This window comes from Sciurus vulgaris, assembly GCF_902686455.1.
Source record: "Sciurus vulgaris genome assembly, chromosome: 7".
Lineage (NCBI taxonomy): Eukaryota > Metazoa > Chordata > Mammalia > Rodentia > Sciuridae > Sciurus > Sciurus vulgaris.
Genome location: NC_136467.1, coordinates 91,463,797 through 91,483,022, shown reverse-complemented (window position 1 = coordinate 91,483,022; position 19,226 = coordinate 91,463,797). Strand labels below are relative to the sequence as shown.

At 32.5% G+C, this 19,226-nt stretch overlaps 1 protein-coding gene across 9 annotated transcripts in view; it reads left to right on the top strand.

Moving 5' to 3' along the window:
• The window catches only part of FAM135A (family with sequence similarity 135 member A), a 112,041-nt gene that overhangs the window by 82,891 nt on the left and 9,924 nt on the right, over nucleotides 1–19,226 (top strand). For all 9 annotated transcript variants that reach the window (XM_079146490.1, XM_079146491.1, XM_079146495.1 and 6 more), the window contains 5 exons: nucleotides 1,436–1,596; nucleotides 5,419–5,510; nucleotides 6,019–6,116; nucleotides 7,038–7,189; nucleotides 8,918–9,028. In XM_079146490.1, coding sequence (XP_079002616.1) covers nucleotides 1,436–1,596; nucleotides 5,419–5,510; nucleotides 6,019–6,116; nucleotides 7,038–7,189; nucleotides 8,918–9,028 — 614 coding nt within the window. The remainder of the gene's footprint in view (nucleotides 1–1,435; nucleotides 1,597–5,418; nucleotides 5,511–6,018; nucleotides 6,117–7,037; nucleotides 7,190–8,917; nucleotides 9,029–19,226) is intronic.

The following is a 19,226-nucleotide window of genomic DNA, read 5'->3' as shown; positions in this document are numbered from 1 at the left end:
TCCAGTGTTGTTCCATTCTTCCCTTACCCACTTCTCCCACCACCTCCCATTATGATCGGCATCCACTTAGAGAAAACATTCAGCCTTTGGTTTTTTGGGAATGGCTTATTTCACTTAGCATGATATTCTCCATCTCTATCCATTTACCTGCAAATGCCATAATTTTGTTTTTCTTTTTGGCTGAGGAATATTCCTTTGTGTATGTATACCACAGTTTCTTTATCCATTCATCTATTGAAGGGCATCTACGTTGGTTTCACAATCTAGCTATTATGAATTGAGCTGCTATAAACATTGATGTGGCTGTATCACTGTAGTTTGCTGATTTTAAGTCCTTTGGGCTTAAACCGAGGAGTAGGATAATGGTTCCATTCCAAGTTTTTTGAGGAATCTCCATGCTGCTTTCCAGAGTGGCTGCACCAATTTGTAATCTCACCAGCAATGTATAAGTGTACCTTTTTCCCCACAGCCTCACCAACACCTGTTGTTGCTTGCATTCTTGATAATAGCCATTCTAATTGGAGTGAAATGAAATCATAGGATAGTTTTGATTCGCATTTCTCTAACTACAAGAGATGTTGAATTTTTTTCGTATTTGTTGATCATTTGTATATCTTCTTCTGTGAAGGTTCTGCTCAGTTTTTTTAGTTGTAGATGAGCACAATACCTTATTTTATTTATTTATTTTTATGTAGTGCTGAGAATTTAACCCACTACCTCATACATGCTAGGCAAGTTATCAACCACTGAGCCACGACCGTAGCCCCGCTCATTAGCTTCTTTAAGTTATACTTTTATCAGTCCAAATGATATAATGTTAAGTAGTAATAATTTTGTTTGCAATTCCCAAATTGGTTAGATGAGTCAGTCATTCCAAATGAGTATGTCCCTCCAATTGTATTTAGTCACATGTCCCCTTTTAATTCTGCTTCTTCTTTTTGGTAATTTTTAGAGAAAAATGCAAATAACCTAATCTACTGAATTCTCTACCATCTATTCTCACTGTTACATTATATAGAATAGCTTCTTCCCTTCCATTTATTTAAGCTTAAAAAGGAACAAAAAAGATAAGATTTATTTATTTACATGATAAGCATTAAATAATCATTTTTCCAGTACTTCTCCCAACTTTATTAATTTTACAGGCAACATAACTGCTTCTATTGTCTTATTAGTTGATGTTAAAAGAACATTTTTAAGTCGCTTCAGGTTTAAAATGTTCATTGTCTTTTATCAGAATTTATTCTAAAACTAACAACAAAAACCAAACCAGAAGAAAAAAGAAAAGACCTGTGCTTTTTAAATTATTTAGGTGTTCCCACATCTTTTTCATGATTATAAAACCAAATATTGCTGCATTTCCTCTGCAATTCTAAATTATCTTTTTGGGTCTATGAACTAGTATGATCCTTTGTAAAGAGTATCTTTACTTCAGTTTCCTTCAGGCAAAAGAAGAATTAAAACTCCTTAAACTCCCTGGGTTCATGTACAGTGATGTTCCTCTACTGGCATCCTCAGTACCTTACTTCAGCATGGAAGAAGAGGATGGTTCTGAAGATGGAGTACATCTCATTGTCTGTGTACATGGTTTAGATGGTATGTGACATCTATTGATGTAACCCTTAGCAACTCATTATTTTTTGTCCTAAGTAGATCTCATTTAGTTTTCTTTAATCTTTGAAATAAAAAAAAGACTTTAATTGAATATTAAATATATCCTAAAACATAAATCTGCTTAATTTTTACTAAGTATAATATTAAATTTTCTTTTGAAGTAAATTTTCCATGGAAAAATTTTGTTTTGTTTTGTTTTTTCTGTCTTTTCTCTTGTTGGTTTTGTCAGCTGTTACCTCTATAGGCTAGAAAAATCAATATTCCTGTGTGGGTTTGATATTTAAGGCTTATATTAAATTGTAAATACCAGGCTTCTGTGCTGTGACTTTCTAAAAACTACTTTGTTTACTCAGCAACTTTTTTTCTAGATGTAGGAGTATTAGAAAAGGCCAAATGTTTCTAGACCAAAAGGGTATTACTATATTATAATGTCATTCTGTAACAACAAACTAGATTTTTAAAAATTGTTCTTTTTAGTTATACGTGACAGTAGAGTCAGTTTGGGCATGTTTATAAAAACATGGAGAATATCTTATTCTAATTAGGATCCCACTCTTGTGGATGTACATGATGTGGCGTTTCACTGTGGTGTATTCAGATATGTACATCAGAATGTTATGTCTGATTCATTCCACTGTTTTTTCCTGTTTGTATCCCTTTCCCTTCCCTTCATTACCCTTGTCTAATTCACTGAGCATCTATTCTACCCCCTGCCCCACTTGTTGTGTATTAGCATCCACATACTGGAGAACATTCAACCTTTAGTTTTGGGGGATTGGCTTATGTCCCTTAGCATGAGTCTCCAGATCCATCCATTTACCAGCAAGTGTCATAATTTCGTTCTTTATGGCTGAGTAATACTCCATTGTGTATATATACCACATTTTCTTTGTCCATTCATCTATTGAAAGACACCTATGTTGGTTCCATAGCTTGGCTATTGTGAATTGAACTTCAGTAAACATTGATGTCGCTGTGTCACTTTATTATGCTGATTTTAACCCCTTTGTATATATCCCAAGAAGTGGTATAATTGGGTCAAATAGTGTTTCCATTTCTAGTTTTTTGAGGAATATCCATATTGCTTTCCAGAGTGATTGCTCCAATTTCCAGTCCCACCAGCAGTGTGTACATGCACCCTTTTCCCCACATCCTTGCCAACATTATTGTTACTTGCATTTTTTTTATATATATTTTTTAGATGTCAATGGATTTTTTTAAATTTTATTTATTTTTTATATGTGTTGCTGAATTGAACCCAGGGCCTTACACATGCCAGGCAAGTGCTCTACCACTGAGCTACAACTCCAGCCATTCTGACTGGAGTGAAATGAAATCTCAATATAGTTTTAATTTGCATTTCTCCAATTGCTAGGGGTATTGCACATTTTTTCATATATTTGTTGACCATTCATATTTCTTCTTTTGAGAAGTGTCTGCTTAGTTCCTTTGCCCATTTATTGATTGGGTCATTTGGGTTTTTTGGTGTGTGTGGTGTTAAGGTTTTAGAGTTCCTTGTATATCCTGGAAATGAACACCCTATCTGAGGTGCAGGTGACAAAGATTTTCTACCATTTTACAGGCTCTCTCTTCACATTTTCTTTATTTCCTTTGCTGTGGAGAAGCTTTTTAGTTTGATACCATCCCATTTATTGATTCTTTTATTTTACTTCCTGTGCTTTAAGAATCTTATTGAGGAAGTTGGTTCCTAAGCTGACATGTTGAAAGAGGCTATCTTTTCTCCAGTGTAGTTTTTGGTGCCTTTGTCTAGTATGAGATAGCTATTTATATCTCTGTGTCTTCTATGCTGTTCCATTGGTCTTCATGTTTGCTTTTGTGCCAATACTATGCTTTTTTTTTTTTTTTTTTTTTTTCACTAAAACTCTGTAGTATAATTTAAGGTCTGGTATTGTGATGAGTCCTGCTTCACTTTTCTTGCTAAGGATTGCTTTGGCTATTATGGGCCTCTTATTTTTCCAAATGAATTTCATGAATGCTTTTTATATTTGCATGAAGAACATCATTGAAATTTTAATAGGAATTTCTTTAAATCTTATAGCACTTTTGGTAGGATGGTCATTTTGACAATAAATTCTGCCTATCCAAGACATGGGAGATTTTCCCATCTTCTGAGGTCTTCTTCAATTTCTTTTTTTAGTATTTTGTAGTTTTCATTGTAGAGGTCTTTCACCTCTTGTTAGATTTATTTCTAATTTTTTTTTTTCAGGCTTTGCGAATGGGATAGTTTTTCTAATTTCTCTTTCTGCTGATTTATCATTGGTGAATAAGAACCCAACTGATTAATGGGTGTTAGTTTTATATGCTGCTACTTTGCTAAAATTCATTTATGAGTTCTAAAAGTTTTCTGGTAGAGTTTTTTTGGGTCTTCTAAGTATAGGATCATGTCATTGGCAAATACCCTAGGGTAGACAGACTAGATTTTATGGAATATAAAAATACTAAAAAAAGGTTTTGCTACTAAATTCTAAAATAAAATTGGAGATTTTTACTTTAAACAAATAGACTCAGAAGAAGTTAAATACCTTCAATATTAACCTTTCCTCCCCCTCCCCAATGAATAAAATTTTCAAAGAAGTATTTTATGAATAAAATGAATAAAAGTATTTTATGAATAAAATTTTCAAAAACTTCTTGATCCAACAGAATCTGTAATGAATTCTTTGAAATTTTCAAGAAAGAGATTATTATCCCTAAGTTACATATATAATTCTGGAATAAAAGAAAATAAGATGGAATACAGCACGTTCCTTAACGTCACCTAACCTTTTTACTAGATCTAGTAACAATACTATATCAACAACTCCCAAAAAGAGAACAGTCTGACATGAATGTACTTTAAGAAACTCTAACAAATAGAATCACTATATTACATAAATTACCATAACAATTTAATTCCCAGAATGTGAAGATAACTAGATATAAAGAAACATTAATTAGATGTACATCAACAAGTCAAGTAAGAAAACATTGATAAGATTCAACATCCATTCCCAATTATGACACTATGCACCGAACTTTAAATCTTAACTAGAACTAGTCTAGTTCATTAATATTATCAAGCATATATATTTCCAGGCCATGTACAAATTATACTTAATAGTTAAACACTAGCAGTGTTCCTTTTAAAATCAGTTATCTTTCAGTGCATTATTCGTGAAATATCTAAAAGATAAATATTAGAGAGGTAAAATAGAAATTCAACAATTGATAATGACATGTTTATATTGTTAGTAAACCTAAGAAATCCAAATTTTTTAAGATAATTTCATATTTAAATATTATATCTCTATTGTAAAATGTTTATAAATCTTTCAAGTTGAAAATTATGAAAATAAACTATCCTAGGTATTTTGGTGTGTTTTATTTCTCTTAGTCTATACCAGCACCACTAAAGGAAGTCAGTAGATTAAGTCTAAGGCTAAAATGCATTAAACATTTATTAAATGATTACCTAAGGTGGTGATGATAAGAAGTCATTTACAGCCACTGTCACCAGCAGTCAACAAAGTGATGTGCTAACAGTTTGGTAAACAACCACACAATTAGGTGAAAAAAACATCAGTGTGACCAAAGCCTCCTAAGAAACAAGCCGTTTAAAGACATTGGCTTATGGAAGTCAGTTTTGACATTAAAATTAAAATTGAAATCTCCATTTCAAAACATATTGTATCTTCACAAATGGTATAGGCCATAAATTTTATTCAGGAAACTAAAAATGTACAATGTTATACTATGTACATTTTACTTTATCTCATCCTTGAAATACCATTCTCTCTTTTCTAGGTAACAGTGCAGATCTTCGATTGGTTAAAACTTATATTGAACTTGGACTGCCTGGGGGAAGAATCGATTTTCTTATGTCTGAGAGAAATCAGGTACAACATGGCAGTGTTTTCAGTGGAAGCAAACATTTTTGTACCAGTTTCTATGTAAATATTTGCCTACTACAATGTGCTTGTAATAGAAATGATTTTTCTGAGTTCTGTGAAACTTAACGTAAATGCATATCCAAAGGAAAGATATGGTTTTAATTTTGACTTATGAGTTCTCTTCATGTAAGAAGCATTTCTAGAATTTCATATTGTTATACAAATATTTTGTTAATTAAGCCATTATATGAAATAGACATATCTAATACTAGTAGTGGGCTAAACAAACAACTAATTGAAACAAAAGGTAGTAAGAACATTGAACATTTTTTCCCCTAGAAACTTAATCTTTTTGCTCATTTAAATATAATGAATATTACATTCACTAATTTTACTAAAAAGAAAATTAAACTTAACTGTATTTTCAATACCTAAAATAAAAATAATGTTTATATTTGGGTAGTTTTTATGTGATGATACATACTTTAATATGAAATGTGTCTGTTTTATTTAGAATGATACTTTTGCTGATTTTGATAGCATGACTGATCGCCTTTTGGATGAGATAATACAATATATTCAGATATATAGTCTAACTGTCTCAAAAATAAGGTAACTTCTATATTTCACCATTTATTTTTATATTTCTATGAATTACAGAAAACCTAAACAGTTTATAGTAGTATTATCCTAATCTGAAATGTGGGAAACTGCAACTCAGTATAATTAAAAAGAAAAGAAAAAAACAATTTTAAGAAAAGCCCATATCATGTGATTTCATTTACATGTAATGTCCACAGGCAAGTCTGTAGAGACAGAAAGTAGATTAGTGGTTGCACATATTTTACCTTGTGCCTTGAAAATACCACTGTTAAAAAAATTGTCCAATTTATCATGTAAAATAGCTAGAAAAGTCTAAATGTTTTTTTCTAAATTAGAAAAGTCTAAATGTTTCCAACACATAGAAATGTGTTCAAGGAGATGGAAATGCCGATTACCCTGATTTGATCGTTATACATATATACACTTTTGATTAATCACACTGTATCCCACAAATGTATAAAAATAAATGTCATTAAAATTTTTTTTCATAATTTTTTTCATGAACTGTCCAACTTCAAAGTGTAGACCAGAGGGTAACACAAATCAGTCTATACTCTTTCCTAATTTATCCTTTATAAGTAAGTTTCATTATTTTGTTTGTAATCATGACAAATAATTTGTGTGTCTGCCTCAGGAGGCAAATTTATTATCATTATTTTTAACTTTATTTCTACAGTTACAAACCATGATAAGTAAAAATTTTCTGATATCTTATTCTGTAAACATTTAAGTTATATAACAATAGGAATCTTCTACATTCTTACTTTTTTCCTTGAAATGTATGTTAAAGTATTAAGCCATAATTTTAAAACATATTAGGAATTTTCAAATTCTTGCTATTTTATAATCTATAAAAGTATGTCAGCTGTAGTTTTTGTTTCTAAAACTAATACTGTGAAAGAAATTTTTTTTTTTCTCTCTCTCTTAAAGCTTTATTGGACATTCATTGGGCAATTTAATAATCCGTTCAGTGCTTACAAGGCCAAGGTTTAAATATTACCTCAACAAACTTCATACCTTTCTGTCTCTTTCTGGACCTCATCTTGGTACTCTGTATAATAGCAGCGCTCTTGTTAATACAGGTAAAAAGTTTTATTATACTGTACAATAAATATGGCATAGGCAGAAAACTTAAATACAAATTTAGTATTTTCTGGTGTTTTCTAGCCAACTTGTCACATACTTGGAATTTCATGAAACAAAAGATGTAGCTAATTTCGTGTTCTATTATATATCTGAAGTATGTTAACAAAAGTAATTTGAGAAAATAAATATACTATATTGAGATGGCATTGTCAATAATCACGAGTATTTTTTCTGTTTTCATTAAATTCTACATATTTCAGCAAATGTTTGTCTTATAAATAAGCTATTCTGTTATTAGTTGAACAGATAAATATATTAATATGACATTATAAAAAATTTTATAGAAAATGTTAGCTTCATAATTTTGGTTTGGTAACCATGAAGGAATAAGAAAATAAACTGTGTCAAGAGCAGTGGTTCACCCCTATAATCCCAGCCAGTTGGAGTGTAGGCAGAAGGATCACAAATTTGAGGCTACCCTCCACAATTTAGGGAGACCCTGTCTCAAAATAAAAAATAAAAAGGTCTGGGATGTAACTCAGCGGCAGAGCACCCATGGGATAAGTTTCAGTACTGGAAAAAACAAAATAAATTATAAAAAGTTAATCAAAATTTCTAAGAAATTAAAATGAAAGTTAAAACCCTAATTTTTAACTACTATAAATATTCTCATTGAGAATTACCTGGTGCTTGATTTGCCTGTTAATTTTCTTAAAATGGTTCATAGTTGTTTAGTAGATTGATTTCTTTTGTGAGAACAAATTGGATTTCATTGCCTGTTTTCATTAATTCCTGAAACCCTTATTTCTGTTTTCTTTTCCACCTTATATTGTCAAATCACACCAGCTTCCTTTGTATTCCATTTTAAACTGGCAATTTCAAAGCACAGCCAATTGCATACTTGTAGTTTCAAAAACAGAGTGTGAAAAAAATGAAATCCTTAAATAACATAAAATAGAATCTGACATGAATAGGATGTGGTACTTCGAATTCTTCAATAAACTTTTTCCCAGACATATTTACAACTATCAGATTTAACCAGTTAAAGAGTTATTTCCCTTTTTCTTCCCCCATTCCCCTGTGAGAAACAATGAAGATGGAAGTGAGTATTTCACAATCTATAATATGTTCCAGAATTATTAAGATTTTATTTAATTTCTATAAAGGGAAGATGCATTTAAATATGTGCTATTGATAATAAAGAAGTACAATTAAATATGAAACATTATATTCAGCTGTCATTAGAAAACATGAACCAATTGTTCACTTTAAAAGTTGGTCCTGGGGGCTGGGGAGATAGTTCAATCGGTAGAGTGCTTGCTTTGTAAGCACAAGGCCCTGGGTTCTATCCCCAGCACCCCAAAAAAAAAAAAAAACTTAGTGCTTAGCCATTTGAATCTATTGCTGTGTTTGAAGTTTTTCTCCATCTACTATTTATAATTTAATATATCTAAAGGTAAATTTTCCAAAATTCGTTCTTCATATGCTATTATCTGTTTCATTAGTGAATGGAACAGAAATAGCAAACCATCCTTCAATCACCATTAACCCATAGTTAACCTCTGTGTATGTTTATATTTGTTATCACAAAGTAGAAATATTTTGCAAATATATTTTTATTAAGCAACAAAATGTTAATTTGTGGATATTATATTCAAATTAATAACTGGCATATGTTACTGTATATTTCCCTTTATACTCATATATCCTATATACCCCTCTAGGTCTCTGGTTTATGCAGAAATGGAAAAAATCAGGTTCTCTTTTGCAACTGACTTGTCGAGATCACTCAGACCCTCGCCAAACTTTTTTATATAAGCTTAGTAATAAAGCAGGTAAGTATGTAGTAAGTTTGAAAAACGTGCACATCAAAGTTTTTTCTAAATAAACCTTTAGCAAATAAATTATCAACATGTCTCCCTGGTGATTAAAATAGTAACATTCTACTGTAATTTCATAATAATGATATAGCAAACTCAAAACTGGAACTAAGCAGTTGGTAAGAGTTGTTCTTCCATTTGTCACATACTTACATTTATCTTTTATGAGCTCTTCTGTGTAGTTACTTCTAAATTATCTCAAATTTTAGCATTGTTAATTCAATGCCAGTTTGGTTAATCTATATTTTTTTGTCCTAGCCCTCTTGTCCTTCTGGCTGTTTCCCACCCCAATCCTCAACCCTTTTTAAAAGCTTTCACATATTTTTGTATCTTCCTGCTTTAGGACTATCAAGCATTTCTAACAATTGTCAGAAACTGAACTATTAATAGCTATTCCTTCTTAAGTGACTCCAACTTTGAATTTGTCTTAATTCTTTCTTACTCATCACCCCCACATCTGCTATGTTGCCGAATTCTAAAACTTTCAGCTTTCTTAGTAGCTGATGGATATTTCTGTTCCCCTTCTTTGCTTCTGCCTTAGTTCAACCATCATCACTTTTACTTAGATTATTGCTTTAGCCTCCAACCTGTTTACCTACCTCCTATATGTCACCTTTTACCTAATCTCATTTCCTCATTAGATAAAATGAACTTCTAAAAATTAAATCAGAATATTGGTCCTGTTTGAAAATCCTTCCTGGTGCTTTGTAATATTCAGGATGAAGTTAGATTTCATGGACAAAGGCATCATGCCCATTATAATCTAGTTCCTGATTCTCTTACTTGCTTTGTATCTTATTCTTCCCCTACATACCCTTTGTTCTATTCATGTGCATGAATTAACCCATGTGTTTTCCACACCTATCCTTCTCATGTGTTTGCCCATCATTTTTGAACTAATTCTCCTCATCTTGTAAAATTAAACTCAAATACCACCTGCTGTCAAAAGCTTTTCTTGATGCCCTTTCTCACTTAATGTTCCTTGATTCTCAGAGTTCCCCATTATACTTTTATATCCCAAATTTTATGTCTCCAGAACTGACCTCATTATTGAATTCATTTGACTTGTGTTCATCTTCTCTTATATGTCAAACTATTTCTAAAACTGAACATATTGTCTTCTTTTGCTACCTATTTTGTCTTGGTGGGGGAGAGGGGTGCTACTAGGGCCTCACCCATGCTAAGCAAACACTCTACCACTGAGTTGGACTTATAGCCAGCTTGCTCCCCGCACCGCCAATTTCTTTTATAATTTTATTTTGAGACATATTCTCACTAAGTTGCCAAGGGTGTCAAGCTTGCTGTCCTCCTGCCTTACTCTTCCAAGTAGCTGGGAGTACAGGCTTGCCCCACTGTGCCCAGCTCTTCTGTCCATATTAAAGTGATGTTCTGTCCTCTTAAATTACTGGTTTGGAACTCCTTGAGGTCATCTTTGATGTATTTGTCTCTAATGTTCCAAGATTGTTCATATTATCTCTGAACTTTCATAGTATTATATACAGTCTTTTTTTACCACACTTTTTATAGTTTATCTGATATCAATAATTTTGTATGTCTTAATTTCCCTTCTTTAAGCAGGCTCTTTTGTGACAACTCTTTCTTGCTTCCCACATACACATTCAGTAATTACTATAATTCTTTCTAGGAGACAGTAAGTACATTCTTATTGAATCAGTGAATGATCTTTTCAATATTTCACTATCCAAAGGCAATTTATTCATTATATAGTAAGATATAAATCTAACTCGTATGTTCAGTGATTGGGAGTTCCAGTCTGAACTTACTTCAGTTTATAAACTTTAAGCCCTTTCCTTTTCATTGTTTTTATCCTCATTCCTATCACCCATGTCCTGCATTGTGCTCTTGAACACTGAATGTTTGTTACAAACATTAGATAGTCTTGGTTATTGAAAACTAGTTTAACTTTTTTAAGATTCTTCCTTATAATGTTGTTCTTAATATGGCAAAGAGATTTGGAAATGATTTGTACAAATATTATCTGTTAATAAAATGAGTGGAAGAGGGCTGGAGTTGTAGCTCAGTGGTAGAGTACTTGCCTAGCACCTGTGAGGCACTGGGTTTGATCCTCAGTACCACATAAAAATAAATAAATAACATAAAGGTATTGTGTCCATCTACAAGTTTAAAAAATATATGTAAAAAAATTAGTGAAAGAAATGTTCTTTTATAGATCAGGTTTTATGATTTCGTTTATAAGAATAAAAAGCATAATAAATTACATATAGGACACAAATATATACTTGATTGATAAAATTACAAGACGTTCCTACAAAATCAAATGCAGTGTATAGTTCTCATGTGAGAAAAACTTACTGACAAAAGCTAGAACCATTATGTGTAGCTTTGATGTGTATACTGTTTTTGCTGGCAGATTATGAAAGGCCAGACTATACATAAATGGTCCCTGAGTTCTTTGTATTTATACTATGTTGTACAAAGTAAAATCTGATTAACAGTGATAATAATAGCAACATAAGATTATCAAAACACTTTAAAAAACTGTAAAAGTTTGCTATGCAGATACTCTTATGACCTTTCTCATCTGAACAGATGATTCCATTACTGTACTTACTGTTTATAAAATTAATAGTAGTAGATCTTTTATACTTGAATAATTTCTTTTTAAAAGTTTTTTAAATTCTTTTTAGATATCCATGACAGCAGAGTGTATTTTGACATATACATACATGGAATATAACATATGTGAATATATATATATAAGGATAGGAAACTTATATCTAATTTATTCTACTGTCTTTCCCATTCCCATGCCTCCTCCCTTCCCTTTATTCCCATTTGTCAAATCCAATAAACTTCTATTCTTATACTCCCTACCATCCTTTGTGGTGGGCTGGAGTCCACACCTCAGAGAGAACATCTGGCCTTTGGGTTTTTGAGGACTCATTTATTTCACTTAGCATGATATTTTCCCATTCTATTTATTTACTGGCAAATGCCATAATTTCATTCTTTCTTATTGCTTAATGATATTCCATTGTATGTATGTACCACATTTTCTTTATCCATCCACTCTAGGGCACCTAGGTTGCTTCCATAGCATTGCTACTGTGAATTGAGCTGCTATAAACATTGATGTGACTGTGTCGCTGTAGTATGCTGATGTTAAGTCCTTTGGGTATAGGCTAAGGAGTGGGATAGCTGGGTCAAATGGTGGGTCCATTCCAAGTTTTCTGAGGAATCTCCATACTGCTTTCCAGAATGGTTGTGCCAATTTCTCATCACTCCAGCAATGTATAAGTGAACCTTTTTCCCCACATCCTCATCAACATTTATCATTACTGGTATTCTTGATAATTGCCCTTCTGACTGGAGTGAGATGTAATCTCAGTGTAGTTTTAATTTGCATTTCTCTAATTGCTAGAGATATTGAACATTTTTTCATATTTTTTGACCATTCATATTTCTTCTTTGAAGTATTTGTTCAGTTCCTTTGGCCATTTACTGATTGGGTTATTTGGGGGGTTTTGATGTTAAGTTTTTTGAGTTCTTTGTATATCATTGAGACTAATTCTCTTACTGAGGTGCAGGTGGTAAAGATTTTCTCCCATTCTGTAGGCTTTCCATGTTCTTGATTGTTTCCTTTGCAATGAAGAAGCTTTTTAGTTTGATACCATCCCATTTGTTGATTCTTGATTTTACTTACTTTGCTTTTAGAGTCTTATTGATGAAGTTGGTTTCTAGGCCAACATGGTGGAGAATTGGGCTTACTTTTTCTTCTCGTGGATGCAGGGTCTCTGGTCTAATGCTTATGACCTTTATCAACTTTAAGTTGAGTTTTGTGCAGGGGGAGAGAGAAGTTCAATTTCATTCTACTACATACGGATTTCCAGTTTTCCCAGCATCATTTATTGAAAAGGCTCCCTTTTCTCTGTTGTATGTTTATGGCACCTTTGTTGGTATGAGATAGCTGTATTGTGTGGGTATGAACAATGTGTGCTCCATTGGTCTTCATGTCTGTTTTGGTGCCAATACCATGCCATTTTTGTTTCTAAAGATCTGTAGTATAAGTCAAAGTCTGGTATTGTGATGCATTCTGCTTCACTTCTCTTGTTGAGGATTGCTTTGGTTATTCTGGGCTTCTTGTTTTTCCAAATGAATTACCTGACTACTTTTTCTATTTCTGTTAAGAACACCATCAGAACCTTGATAGGAATTGCATTAAATCTCTATAGCACTTTTGATAGTATGTCCATTTTGACAATATTCATTCTGCCTATCCAAGAACATGGGAAATCTTTCCATCTTCTAAGGTCTTTAATTTCTTTTTAGTGTTCTGTAGTTTTCATTGTAGAGATCTTTCACCTCTTTTGATAGATTGATTCCCAAGTTTTGTTTTGTTTTGTTTTGTTTTGTTTTTGAGGCTATTGTGAATGGGATAGCTTTCCTAATTTCTCTTTCAGTTGATTGATCACAGATGTATAGGAACACAGTTAATTTATGGGTGTTAATTTTACATCCTGCTACTTTGCTGAATTCATTTATGAGTTCTAAAATTTTCTGTGGAGGTTTTTTTTTTTTTGGGTCTTCTAAATATAGAATCATGTCATCAGCAAATAGGGACAGTTTGAGTTATTCCTTTCCTTTTTGTTTTCCTTTAATTTCTTCCTTCTAATTGCAATAGCTAGAGTTTCAAGGACTATGTGGAATAGAAGTGATGAAAGAGGGCACCCCTGTTTTGTTCCAGTCTTTAGAGGGAATGCTTTCAATTTTTCTCCATTTAGAATGATGTCGGCCTTGGGTTTAGAATATATAGCTTTTACAATGTTGAGGTATGTTTCTGCTATCCCTAGTTTTTCTAGTGTTTTGAGCATGAATGGATGCTGACTTTTCTCAGATGCTTTTCCTGCATCCATTGAGATAATCATGTGATTCTTGTCTTTAAGTCTATTGATGTGATGAATTAACATTTATTTCTGTATGTTGAAGCAGGCTTGCATCCCTGGAATGAACCAACCCCACTTGATCATGGCACACACTACCTTCTTAATATGTTTTTGTGTGCTGCTTGCTAGTATTTTATTTGTATTTGAATAATTTCCTTTTTTTTTTTTCTTTTGTTTTGTTTTAGTTGTTGGACACAGTACCTTTATTTTTATGTGGTGCTGAGAATCTAGCCCAGTGCCTTACACATGAGAGGCAGGCACTCCACCACTGATCTAAAACCCCAACCCCTTGAATTATTTAAGAATTAGTTTAAGTTTTTAATTTATTACTTGCCTTATAATACAGCTAAGATTTACCTCCCCACTGGTTGTAGTAACCTAAGACTGGTTAAGAGGCAGAGTTGCACATCACACATAGGTATTAGTTACAGCTCAAACACTGATGAGGTTACTTAATCTGAATAAAGTTGAGTTTCCCCATTGGTAAATAGGAATAAAAGTACCACTTCACAAGGTTATTGAAAGGATTAAATAAGATAATACATGTTGAAGTGATTAGCATTCTGTAGAATATGAAACTTAGTAAATGTTAGGTAATTAAAATAGCTCTAAATAAAGAGGTGCCAGAATTAAATAACACTAATGCTTTGGGTCATGGAAATTGACTTTAACATTAACAGTATATATCTATCATAGGAAATATTTTTAGCAAAAACCCTGAAGAGTCAACTCATCTAAATATTACTGGCTACCAAAAAAATTAATTTTTTTACCTTTATTTTATTTATTTTTTATGTGGTGTTTGGGGATTGAACCCAGTGACTCACACATGCTAGGCAAGCACTCTACCACCAAGCTACTATTCCAGCTCCTGCCTACAAAAATTTTTAAATGATTTATTAAAATTGTTTTTATACTTTAAGAATTCTACTTGCACTCAGATATGAGTTATTAGTATATACATAAACTGAATTGATATCCCCATTGGAAAATCACAGTAAAGAATTCTGTGTTCTATAGTCATAAATAATTAATTAGTTAATACTATAATGTAGTTAAAATTGAACCAGAGTGATGGCAAGCACCTATATTCCAAGGTATTTTGAGGCTTAGGCAGGAGGATTACTGGAGCCCAAAAATTAAAGGCCAACCATGGTAACATAGTGAGACCCCATCTTAAAAAAAAAAAATTTTTTTTTAAAAAAAGGTGGGGCTGGGATTGTGGCTCAGTGCTGGAGTGCTTGCCTCTCAAGTGTGGGGCACTGTGTTCAATCCTCCTCACTACATAAATAAATAAAATAAAGGAATTGTGTCCATCTACAACTCAAATTAAAAAGATCTTTAAAATGTTTAAAAAAATGTGTGTGTGTGTATGAAAACTAATATCTAACCACATGTAGCACTTACCTGTTCTAGGTACCAGTTATACATATTACCTTATTTAACCCTCATGAGGTAGGAATATTATCATTTCCATTTTACAGATAAGGACATTAAAAAACAGAAGTTAAGTGACATAATGCTAGAATACTGTCTTGTCTGATAAGCTGGTGATGTGTATCTTCAGGAACTATAGATGCTATTTCTAATTGCAATTTTAAATATCTACAAATATTAATTTAAAAATTATAATATTGTTGAAGGAATTCAAGCATGTCTTTAAACTTTATTTTCTTTTTGTTGTTACTGTTGTCTAGTATGTTATAATAAATGAATAGTTAATTTCTAGGAAGTTGCTATAACTAAAGAGCAACTACAAAATAGAAATACATAAATAGACATCAAAAACATAAATAAAACAGCAAAGGAAGAGAACACTTAACTAATTTACTAATAATCTCTTTTCAGGTGTTTTAAAGCAAAATGATCATTTCTCTTTCATATTTTATTCTGCTGAAGTTACCTTTAGATTCCCTAATCTGATTATTGCTCCAATTTCTTCTGAACAGTTCTGGAAAACTTAAAATTCCCTGTCTAAATAAATAGTTCGGGCCTTTTTATCTTTTTTTCTTTTTTATTTAAAGAAAGTCTTCCCTGTAAGTCTTCCTTTTGAAGCAGTCTTCCTCTGCAGCAGATCAGTAGTTAATACCTTTTCTTTATTGAAATATATTCATTATTTTTAAATGAAGAAAGCAATTTAAAAACCTAAAAATATATGATATCTAAACAATTGAAATACTCTTTTATAAAAATCAAATATTACATGATCTTACCATTTTTGTTTTGTGAACACAATAGATCTGGTACAGGGTTACAGAAAATGTACTCTTAAAAAAGGAAATTATCTTTTCTGATTAAGGCAGTATAATTATAAGCACTAATTAAATTTTACAGCAGTATTTGACCAAAAAAACCAATGACATTCTACAAATTGATGATAAAATATGTACATGATTTGCACAATATAACAGGCATACTAGCATCTCGCATTAAATATCAAGGGAAAGAAGAAAATAAAGGATCTAGCATGATGAGGAAAATAAAATATATAGATTTGGTGGCAACATTGTTGAAATAGGCAAGATTCATCTTATTAGAACAAAGAGAAGGGTCATGGACACTCTAAACATTGCCTAATTAAGGCTCAAAAATAGCTAAATAAGAATGTATTCATTGTTAAAATTTCAAATGCAAAAATATCCTTATTTTTAAGATCTTCCTAAAGGCTTCTACTCAGATTCTCCTTACTAGCTGTTGAATTCTGACAAAGTGTAGCAATTAAGAAATTCTTTTACTGTGCTACTATGGCATAAGATATTTTTTTTCCCCAAAACTGTTAGTGTTGTTTGATAATAGGTATCATTTTTTTAATTTATTAAAAAAAATTTTTGTTTTTGAAAATGCATGAAAGAATCCACAACCGCTAACATTGTTTTGGGAAAATTGCTTTAAAACTTACTAGATAAGTGGCCAAAGGTATCAGGAAGACTAAAAATGAAGATGAAAGTGTTGCCATTAAGATGTTCATACATAATTGTGTTATTATATAGTCCAGGGAAATATTGAATATTTACTTTAATCTCTCTTAAAATTTTTTAAAGTAACTAAAATACTTAGAAAGTTTTCAAGTTAAATTATCTCATTCTATAGTTAGGGAAATCTTGTCACAATCTTCCAAGTTAAAGGTGACTTTTCAACAAAGCGCTAGCTACTTCAGGGGCTAAGTGAAGTACTAATCCACAGGCTGTTGACCAGGAATCAAGGTGCAGAGGTAAAGAAGAGGAACCTAGAATATCTTTACTATCTTTTTTAGCTGGGCTTCAACTCAAAATACTTCCATAATTACTACCAGTTTTGTAACTCTGGGACTGTCATAGTTCACTAGAGTTTCTGCTCTACTTTACCCAACTGCCAGACAAAAAACTGAACCATTGATAATAGACATCCTAATTGGGCCGAGATGAAATCTTAGGGTAGTTTTGGTTTGCATTTCTCTTACTACTAGCGATGTTGAACATTTTTTCATATAGCCATTGATTGCTTGTAAATCTTCTGTGAAGTGTCTGCTCATTTCCTTAGCCCATTTATTAATTGGGTTATTTATATTCTTGGTGTAAAGTTTTTTGAGTTCTTTATAGATTCTGGAGATTAGTGCTGTATCTGAAGTGTGTGTGGCAAAGATTTTCTCCCACTCTGTAGGTTCTCTCTTCACATTGCTGATAGTTTCCTTTGCTGAGAAAAAGCTTTTTAGTTTGAATCTATCCCAATTATTGACTCCTGCTTTTGTTTCCATTTTGAGTTGAGTTTTGTGCAGGGTGAGAGATAGTTTAGTGGGGTTGCAGATTGGTACAGCCACTCTGGAAAGCAATATGGAGATTACTTAGAAAATTTGGAATGGAACCACCATTTGATCCAGCTATCCCACTCCTTGGCCTATACCCAAAAGGACTTAAAATCAGCGTACTACAGTAACACAGCTATGTCAATGTTTATAGCAGCTCAATTCACAATAGCTAGATTGTGGAACCAACTTAGCTGCCCTTCAGTAGATGAATGGATAAAGAAACTGTGGTATATATAAAACAGTGGAATATTATTCAGCCATAAGAAGAATGAAATTATGGCATTTGCAGGTCAATGGATGGAGTTGGAGAATATCATGCTAAGTGAAATAAGCCAATCCCAAAAAACCAGAGGCTAAATGATTGCTCTTATAAGTGGATGATGATACATAACAGTGGTGGGAGGAAGGCAAGAATGGAGGAAGGTTGAATTGTATATGGGAAAAGGAAGGAGTGGGGAAGCGGGATGGTGGGAAGGAAAAATATTAGAATGAGACAAACATCATTACCCTATGTACATGTATGATTACACAAATGTTGTGACTCTACTTCATGTATAACCACAGAAATGATAGTTGTACCCCATTTGTGTACAATAAATCAAAAATTTTAAAAAATAAACAAAAAACAAAAAAAGAAAATATTCATATGAAAAAAGATCCTTATCCATAAAATTGAACTCCATCAATCCAATTAAATTTTTTTTTAATTTTATTGTAAACAAATGGGATACATGTTGTTTCTCTGTTTGTACATGGTGTAAAGGCATACCATTTGTGTAATCATAAATTTACATAAAGCAATGTTGTTTGATTCATTCTGTTATTTTTTCCCTTCCCCCCACCCCTGCCACCCCTCTTTTCCCTCTATACAGTACTTCCTTCCTCCATACTTGCCCCCCTCCCTAACCCTAACTCTAACCCTAACACTAACCCTTCCCTCCCCCCCATTATGTGTCATCCTCCACTTATTAGTGATATCATTCGTCCTTTGGCTTTTTGAGATTGGCTTATCTCACTTAGCATGATATTCTCCTGCCTGCAAATGCCATAATTTTATCATTCTTTATGGCTGAGTAATATTCCATTGTATATATATACCACAGTTTCTTTATCCACTCATCAATTGAAGGGCATCTAGGTTGGTTCCACAGTCTGGCTATTGTGAATTGAGCAGCTATGAACATTGATGTGGCTGTATCTCTGTAGTATGCTGATTTTAAGTCCTTTGGGTATAGGCCAAGGAGTGCAACAGCTGGGTCAAATGGAGGGTCCATTCCAAGTTTTCTAAGGAATCTCCACACTGCTTTCCAGAGTGGCTGCACTAATTTGCAGCCCCACCAGCAATGTATGAGTGTACCTTTCTCCCCACATCCTCGCCAACACCTGTTGTTGCTCGTATTCTTGATAATCGCCATTCTAATTGGGGTGAGATGAAATCTTAGGG